The sequence below is a fragment of the Halyomorpha halys genome, unplaced genomic scaffold (assembly GCF_000696795.3).
Source record: "Halyomorpha halys isolate HHAL.00 unplaced genomic scaffold, Hhal_1.1 Scaffold106.1, whole genome shotgun sequence".
In the NCBI taxonomy this organism is placed as follows: Eukaryota; Metazoa; Arthropoda; class Insecta; order Hemiptera; family Pentatomidae; genus Halyomorpha; species Halyomorpha halys.
Window position 1 is genome coordinate 1635309 of NW_027111449.1, and position 10109 is coordinate 1645417.

At 26.9% G+C, this 10109-nt stretch overlaps 1 protein-coding gene across 1 annotated transcript in view; it reads right to left on the bottom strand.

The window, feature by feature from the left end:
• Nucleotides 1–4579: 4579 nt before the first annotated feature.
• The window catches only part of LOC106677623 (ovochymase-1), a 27497-nt gene continuing 21967 nt past the window's right edge, over nucleotides 4580–10109 (bottom strand). Inside the window, exons 16-17 of the mRNA XM_067049434.1 lie at nucleotides 8659–8825; nucleotides 4580–5241 (exon numbers count right to left, since the gene is read on the bottom strand). Of these exons, the coding sequence (XP_066905535.1) occupies nucleotides 5077–5241; nucleotides 8659–8825 (332 nt within the window). The 3' untranslated portion in view covers nucleotides 4580–5076. The remainder of the gene's footprint in view (nucleotides 5242–8658; nucleotides 8826–10109) is intronic.

A 10109-nucleotide genomic window follows, 5' to 3' on the forward strand; every position in this document is an offset into this window, starting at 1 on the left:
AATGATTTTTATAGGAATTTTTTCTGATCTAACGATTCAGTTTTTGACGATTTGCGGCCTAATTGTAAGAAAAATATTGTCAATAATAAATGATTGTCTTTATTTACTCTTACTAACATTATTCATAACAGTTAAACTGTGAATATTAGTAAGAGTAAATAGAGAGAATAATTTATGTGAAAAAGCTTCAAGTTTAAAATATAAAAAGTTTATATGACATGGGCAATTAGCCTGCAGGACAAATTTTAGAGAATATGGCATCAATATTTAAGGTTGTCTCTTAGAAAATTGGGGCCGAACATTGGGGAATGTTTGGAAATAAATGTTGAGAGTAAATGTATTTGTGTTAATAATAAAAAAAAATACTCTCAAACAATCAATATAATAAATCATTAATAATATTAACCGTTAGTGTAATCATTATGATAATAATTCAAATATTGAGTGAGAGAAAGAAAACAATATGATACTGTAATATAAAATCTATTAATGAATTAACAACTCATATAAAAGATTAGTAAATAATAAATAAAGAATAGTGGTCCTTTAATATATCCTGTGCCTCTACCTTGTGTCTCATAATGATGAGAAGATAATTAACTGTGGATAATATATATGGGGAGAAGATGGTTGGGTTTACGGTCAGTGAAGAACACAAATAATTAAAACTTATTTATGACTGACTGCACCCCCAACCATCTTCTCATACACTCCTTTACTTATCACATTATGTTTGTACTTGTACCTGCATTATAGTGGTCCAGGAAAACGTAAGAGTCATTGAAACTCTAGAAAATGTTAATATAAATGTGAAGCTAATCTAGTATTATCTGTTTTTTCTCGCCTAATACATAGTTAAATGTCTGAAAACAATTCAAGTATTATCAGAACAGGAAAAAACAATATCCCATGTATGAAGACAAAATGCAGCACATCTCATATCAACAATCAGCAAAGCCATCACAATTAGAGATGGTATATCATACTGTTGTTATCTCTGTGTAGATCAGGAGTACCTAACTTTTTTATGTTTGCCAGAAGGGATATTTTGTCTGTGTCTGTATGATATTTTATAACCAGTTGTTAATAGGAAGGACTTATCCCAATTATTCGATTAAATCCTTGTGAAAAATCTTTTATTTATTGTATAATTTGTTTAAGTTTCTGTTCTAAATATTATTCACATCATCCTTTTGGGATTTTGTCCTATTTACAGAATTTAACAGTGCAATTATATCTTCTTATTAAATATGCCATTAAAAAAAAAAAAATCAGAAAAATGTATACAAATTATATATTAGACAATTTTATGTATTTAATTAGGAAATATAAAAGTATAAAAATCTGAAAATAGAGCAATCCCCAAAATGTACTGTATTTTGGTATGAAGTTTAAAAAAAAATTATTTAATAAAATATTTTTCACTATGATTTAATTGTGTAATATTTTTTTTTTATCCTGATGAATGAATTGGCAGAACATTGACTGGTGTGCTGCTTGCAAGTATTTCAGAGTTTAGCCTCACACACTCTTTATTAATTTATTTGTATTTTATAATTTATTTTACATTTCCTACGTTTTGGTCAACCTGGCTATTGTCAATAAGCTTATAATCTTAATTTTCCATTTCACAGCCTCACAAGTCTTTCTGAAATAGTTGCAAGGTATTATGCCCATGCCTGAAATAATATAGCCCAATATCATATATTGGTCACTTGTATCTTGTAATATTAATTCTTTTAATTGAAAATATAATTTACTTTTACCATATATGCATACCAAGGGGTAGCAGTAAATCTAATTTTCAACTAAAAGAATTAATATTGAAGGGTACGGATGAGAAATATTGATTAATTAACTTTATTGTATAAGATTTTGACATAACTTCTAATGATTTCAGAAAGTATTGTGAGGCTAACACATTGGATATGCCAAATAAATTACAGACTTTTTATAAGAAGATGGTTGGGGGTACAGTAAGTCAAGTAATGAACACTAAGTGAAATTTATTTTGTTTTATTTGTGTTAATATTTTGTCTTAAATTTCAAGTCTTCCGGGTGGATATTCCGCTTTTCTTCTTTTTTTTTTTAAAAAAAAAAAAAATCTTAAAAAATAAATAAAAATGTTTCAATTTTTAACTGATGGTTTTGTGCCAATTCAACTACCTCTACCCACTTCAGTTAATAACGTTTTAAATTAATAATACTCTTTTAAGAAATAGGAGGTTAAACTTTATTAAATTTAGAGTTGAAATGTGTTTGGTAATATATTTAATATTTTACTTTTTAAAATTTTTTTTTTGTTTTATATTGTCTAGTTGTGTTCATAGGGAGCACAAACTGATAGATGTTTTTATTTCTCTTTTTTTTTCTTAGCTGTGTTCATGATTCTATGGTTATTTTAAAAATTACTAGTTATTATTTCTAAGTTGTTTTTTTTTAAAGTAAAAGGTTTTTGTTATAAATAAGTGAAAAAGAATTAAATAATGTCTCATATGCTTTACGAACTTTATTTTACCTTCTACCTTCATTATACCTTTATCCTTAACTTAACTACTAATTATTAATCTATGAAAAGTTATACATCATTTTAACTCTGATCAATAAAACAAAAAAAACGAATACACAAAATGACAATTTAAAATGTTAAAATAATAGTTCAACTAACTGCCTAAAGATAGCAGCACAAATCAAGAAATGTAGAAAATAATAGTTCCGATTAGCACCGTTAGAGTCCAGCACCATCCAAACAGCCGTTTCATAAGTCCAAAAATAGCACGAAAATATTTTTATAATAGTTCAAATAACTACATAAAGATAGCAGCACCAATCAAGAAAGACTAAAGTAGTAGTTCTATTAACCGCCGTAAGAGGCCAGCACCATCCAAACAGCCATTTCTGAACACTAGCACTAGCAGGAAAAATTTTATTTTGTATTAGGATATTAGGAACTTACAGGAGCCCAAAAATTCCGTCTTAACTATCTGATTCAATCAGTTGAGCTCCTGCAAGTTCCTAATATCCTAATACAAAATAAAATTTTTCCTGCTAGTCTTCGAAAATGGGTGTTTGGATGGTGCTGGCCTCTTACGGCGGTTAATAGAACTACTACTTTAGTCTTTCTTGATTGGTGCTGCTATCTTTATGTAGTTATTTGAACTATTATAAAAATATTTTCGTGCTATTTTTGGACTTACGAAACGGCTGTTTGGATGGTGCTGGACTCTAACGGTGCTAATCGGAACTATTATTTTCTACATTTCTTGATTTGTGCTGCTATCTTTAGGCAGTTAGTTGAACTATTATTTTAACATTTTAAATTGTCATTTTGTGTATTCGTTTTTTTTGTTTTATTGATCAGAGTTAAAATGATGTATAATTTTTCAGTCATATTTTTTCATGTGCGTTTTAAGTTAGTCAGAATTTATAATGCTTGATTGATTGTTCATTCCTTCATGCTCTTATTAACTTAATAAACTGGAGATAAAATATGAAATAGTAAAATAACAATTAAATATTGCTATTTAGAATATATTATTTTTTGAATTCAACTAAGATCAAAAATTTGACCTTTTTATGACTGTGTCTTTCATTGTTACATAAGGACAGTTAGAAACTTCAAATAATTATGAATTGTATTATGATTCAAATAGTGAGTTGTAGATTAGTTTTGTTATGAGAAATTAATCATTTACATGGATTAAGAGATTTAGACTTTTTATGTGTTTTATAAAGACAAATGCATCATAAGAACTTGTTGAAATTCACGTAATAGACAAATTTGATTTTGATTTAAATGCTAAGTTGTGAGTTAGTTTTGTCAGGATAATTTTAAAACCATTTAGATTGAGAGGGTTAGGAGGAAATTATACCAATAAAGGATTGAGGGAATTAGGCTTTTAATATGTTCAAGAAAGATATATGCATCATATATATGTGTGCGTAAAGGTATTCATGCTTACTAACGTATTCAAAACCTAAGTCATATAAAACTTAAATTACCCATTAAAGAAGGGTATATGCCTAGAATATATTAAATTTTTCGATAAAATATACTGGCTATAAGTGCCACTTTATAGAATCAATTTTTCATCTTTTTTTAAATTTTCTCAAAAGCACCTCTAAAGACTTTGATTAAACACAGTATATCAATGTACTTAATTGTACCAAGCTGAAAATGAAGAACATTGAAAATGATTCTTAGTATTTTCAATATTGATTCAATAATAATTTAGCATTGAATAAATGCTATAGTGTAAACTGAAAGTTTTATAAACTGTTATATTTTTATATTTATGTCATATTTTTGCAAAAGAAAAATATTTTTAAAAAATTTTACTATGTGAAATATTATTAATAGTACTTTTCTTAAAACTATTGAAATCGGATATAGTCAATGTATCAACTGAAAGGCTCATTTGGAAAATTAGTAAGGAAAAGTATTACTACATTGAATAATATAGAAAGATCTGTTCTGAAAGGAGGAAGGATTAATGTTAACTCAATGTAGGATGGTAAGGGAAAGTTATTTGATGCGACCACTGCACCAGATTTTTCTATGATATAAATTGAAAAAGTATAAAAAAATAAGTTGCATTTATTAAATAAAACAGGACTCAAGATTATGATAATAGTACTAAATAAAGAAAACTAGGCAAAAATCATTCTAAATACAAGTAGCAATAAAGATTATATAAAATATTGTTATTTTGAAAAGTTTACATGAAATACTAACTATTTAAATATAAAATTAAAACTTAAAAAGTCATGGTAGCATCTATCTCTGCTCTCTATAGACAGCACCGATCTTTATCTATAAAACTATGCTAAGATTAGAGCAAATGACTGAAATTGAAGAACAAATATTATTCACTTTTTTGTTGAAATTGCCCTACTTGAGCAGAAAATAGTTTATACTTAAAGTAAGGCGGTAAATGATAGTTGCATGATGCGTGTACAACACAAGATTTTTTTTTAGATGTTAGAATATAAAACAATCTTAAGTAAATAATATATACTTCAAATTATCTTCTTATATATATGTTACTGATTGTTGATTTCAATCATAGCAAAATTCTATGGCCAAACGTTTTTCACTATCCATGGCACATAATTTGACACTCTTGTATATATACCAGGGTATCCCAAAGCACAACCTTTGCCATAAGACACTACTCCTACTATCGAATACATACAGAATAAGTTCTTATGCACTATTTGCAAAGGTCCTCCAGAATCTCCCTTCAAACAAGAATAATAAAAGTTACATATATTACAGAGATATTTCACATGTATAATAAAATAAAACATTAATTTATTATAAAAATATATAATAAGTAGAATAGATTTATGAAATAGTAATTAACAACATTACCAAAGATAAAAAAAAAACACAAGTAAACAGTAACAATGCTCACAAGCAAGAGGGGTAGATGAGTTAGCACAATGCATTGGCCTAAGTTTACAATATTATAAAAATGTTGAGTAATGTATATAGTGACATTTATTGATAGGAAATATGTTCTGATAACAATTTTTCATTGTTATCATGAAGAAATTGGACTAAAATGACAGAAACAATAAAAGAAGATATTGAAATATCAAATAAAGAAAAGAAAATTTGGCTATATTTCAAAACTTGAATGTAACAAAAAACTTTTTTTCAAAACAGGCATTTTTTTTCAAGATGGCTAACAGTCTGAAATTTTGGAAGCATTTGCATAGTGATGTAAAATTAATAAATTATGATATTGAAGTTATAAGACTTATGATTTCAAAAATACCTGTGAAAACAATTAACTTATTGACTCCTAGCATGAACAGTAAATGGACATTAGTAAAAGTAAAAATGGAAATACAAAAGAGACCAGTTACCTAAAATAGAATTATTTTTAACTAATCTCAATGTGTGATTATTATAAAAGGAAAATATTGTAGTTTTTGTGTATCATAAATAATGTGTAGAGATAATAATTAAAAGGAGTGTAACTTTTATTATCATTATAGGTTATTAATCATTTAGGATTTATGAATAACTTTTTTGCTAGATAATTTATAATAAATGTCAATTCGGATTTAAATGCATCATATAATTAATAACATTTTGATGGCTTAGAGAGTAGAGTTAACTACATTTACACTACCTTACCGAAAAATATGATTAGAGATATTTTATTTTAGAAAAATTACAACTTTTCAATTTTTTTTTTGACTGAACAAATTCAGATTTTATACCTAAATCTGCCCAGTCAAAAAATTAATTGAAAAGTTGCAATTTTCCTAAAAGAGAGAACTTTTAATTGTATTTTTCCTAACCTTAGTGGAAATGTACTAAGCTCTACTGTGAAGTAAGCCATTGATTTGTTTAATAATTGATTATATTATTAGAGATTTTTTTTATTTTAAACAGTAGATTAGAATATTTTGAAAAAAATAAATTTAACAATGGAAATTTCTCAAGATCACAGAACAATGACCTTTAAAAACATTGATAGTGGCCAGTGTTTTTTCTTCCATCAAAGGCCAAACTTAATATTTTATATCCACTACAAAGTAACTAAAGTTTGTTAAAACTCAAAGAATATCTAATACTTAATTTTGAACATAATTGTACCCAACTAATAACAAAAGTTAAAAAAGACTTTTAATTGTTAGCTGTTATCAGCTTCATGTATCTGTATGGCTATATGTAGTCAAAGGTTGTAGTTGAACAGCCAAGATCTGTATAACTTTTTGTTGGAATTTCCTAATATAGGCGATGGGAGTCCATCTTTAAACATTTTTTCACAAGTTTTAAATTTTAACTTAAGTATTTTTTAAAAAGCAAATGAACTTATTTACTGAAAATTAACAGTAATTGATACCATGGTCGTGATGCACCATGAAAATAATTATATATCTAACACTGAATCTATAACACTCACTACTCAGATGAACTCCAAATTAAAAATAAGACAAAAATTAAGCACCTACACATACTTACTAAAACCTGTCTGGAAATATGCAAAAAAATTATGGAATAGCTAAACAGACTCACATCAAACTATTACAATCTTTCCTGTCCAAAACACTATGACTTATCATTAAAGCACCATAATATATACACCATGAAATAACAATACTTTACATACTGAGCATTAAAAAATTGAAAAATTCCAATGGCCACTGAATATATATGAACTTACAACAAACATTTTCATGAAACATCCAAACACACTTATAGGACAAATGGCCATGACTCTCATACCTGAGAATACAAGGAGTCTAAAAAGAACGTGGACGAGAGACTTTCTAATTATGATTATGTAAGAAAAGCCAAAAAAGAAGTACCACTGGGTGCTGTTCTTCCTCATGCAATTTATTAATTCAATGTAATAATCAGGCAATCTGTTAATTGTCAATTTTGTATTTGACAGTTGCGGATATAAAAAAAAAAAAATATATATTATGTGATATTAAGGAGAAATTGCATAAAAGGAAGCGTGGTCAAGATAATTGCTCATATTTTTGTGTAGTCTATTATTTCTACAGATCTCATTTATTTTCCAATTTTTCTTTTTGAGTACACATACTTTTCATATCCAATTTTTTCATACATTTCTAAGCATACTTTAAATAAATTTCTTTTTGTTTTGTTTATATAGCAGGACAAAAACTCTTACATCTCAATCCTTCATATGCATTCATTCCAATCTTCTTCCTTCTGGTCACTGGTGAACTGTCAAACTCACTTAGTTAGTCCAATTATTTTGCTTTATCGTTTTCATCTGTTATTTTAATGTTTTTATCATACATTTATTTAATCATCTTTTTTTTATGGCTCAAGTCCTACATTGAGGCAGCCCCAGAGTGGGAATGCTAAGATTCATTTCTTGGGCTTGTCATGAAATAAATTTTGACTGGCCCAGGTGGGACTTGAACCCACAACCTTCTAAACTAAGCGTTCTGGGACCCATGATCCATCCCACTCAGCTATTAGGTCCTCTAAATTGTTCTTTTCAAATAATTCTTATTTTATTTTAAAAGTATCTTCTATTTTGTAATATGTCATTTCCTTTATTATCTTAACATTAATTATTACTTTTATCTTTATTGCTAATTTTACTTATATTATTAGTTTTATCACATATCACTTTTCTTATTTCTTCAGTATTTTTATATGATTCATATCCACACATCTTGTTGTCATAATTTTGTTCTTTATATTACTATTTGATTTGCTAATTATTAATTTCATATTGGTAATAGCTCTAAAGTGTTAACCCATTATGATGGGTAACCACAAAATCTTAAAGTCTCTCTGTAGACACAGTATCAAAAGTAGTTGAGGATCTACCAACTCATTAAAAAATAATTAACTGACTTATACATAATGTTTAGATTGTATTGTACAACCAGTACCCATTATGTTAGTTTCTTCCTAGGAAATAATTTTTATATTTTCGCCCAAAAATAATTTGTTTCCTGCATCAGCATGCCTGGCTTTGCTGAAGCCAATTCCCCTTAAATTAATTTTAATCTTTTATCCTAAGAGAAAATGTATAATTATAGGTTCAGAATTGCTGATTCTGAACTATTACTTAGTTCATTGGTTTCTATGTCAGTACATAGTATTTAAATTAACTTAAGATATACCTGAAATGTTAACTTGAAATATACCTGGCATGTATCTTTTTGTTCTGCTCCTCCGGCACAGAACATATAGTCGTTAATAATACCATTTGGAATTACGTTTCGATCTTCACTAGAATCATATGATTTGTTGCATATTTGATGGGGAACAAGAGGCAAAATTATTTTCTGAAGTTTTGCACTTGGCTTTCCCTCTAAAAATATAAATTTTTATATGTGAAATCTCTTCATATCAAATATATATACAATAATGTTATTTAAAGATCTGAAAGTCCTCTCCTTAACTTTATTGTGTACATAAAAAAAAAATAATAGGATTATGTTCAAGTAAATGTCAATATAATTTGTTTAAAGATGTAAGAAATATTTCCAATATTTAAGTAAACATAGCAATCTTCGTATTATTTCAACCATTTATCTAGTTCTCCTATACCACCTCATCTTTATAAATTATTCATTTGATATAATAATTATTAACCTCTAAAATGTTCTTAATCCTCGTATTTTTTTCCAATTTACTTTTCCAAGAAAACTATTAAGTCTAATAATTCCTTTTTGGTTCTTCATCCTTTTTTTATTTTTTCCAACATCTGTAATATACTTTTAATATAATAAACATAACACTATAATAAAATAAACAATAGAATAAATCATAGAAGTTAAAAATCTGATGAGATACGTGAATACAACTTTATATCCAGCTTGGAGTAGAATATTAATAAAGTAAATTAACTTCTGTTCAAGAAGAGCTAGTGAAAGTCACACCAACTATACATTGTGCATATATTTTACTATTTCAATTACAAATTTCCAGAAATTTGTTTGCTGACAAATATTTTCCTTTAGTTAATAATAAAACTATTTCCTAATTAATATTTATCCGTGTTTAATTACTACTAACAATGAGAGATGGTTAATTATTTTGAAAATAAAAAAATTATTGTCATCGAAAGGTCAAATACAAAATTTCAGACACCACTCCAATATGTTTCATTTATCGGTAAGTCAAAGTAAAGAAGTTTGATATTATTCTAGCTTTTCAGTAACAGCTGTCCATTTTCTTTCAGATTCAGTGACCAAACTTTGTTATTAATCATTTTCAAAAAATAGGTCTGAGGAAAGTTTTAGAAACATATTGCTGCTCTAGAAGAATAATTGCACAAATGTAAAATTTAACGATTTACTAGTTATTTGTACGTCAACATAATTGTATTTACAAAATTTCTCCATTGGCGAATCTTTATTTACAATTCTGTCAACTTAGGAAAAACTAGTAAATACATTTTTGAGCCTGCCAACACTATAAAGCAAATTCCACAAAGTTAACAGTTGCATCATTAGGACCAGTGATATACATATGATTATAAATTTTAATTTTTTTTATTTATCAGTTTATTTAGTCATAGGTAATATTAACAGTAATTTGGTTCCTTTATAATTTTATTAGAATAAAAAAACTAAATTAAATATGAACTTTT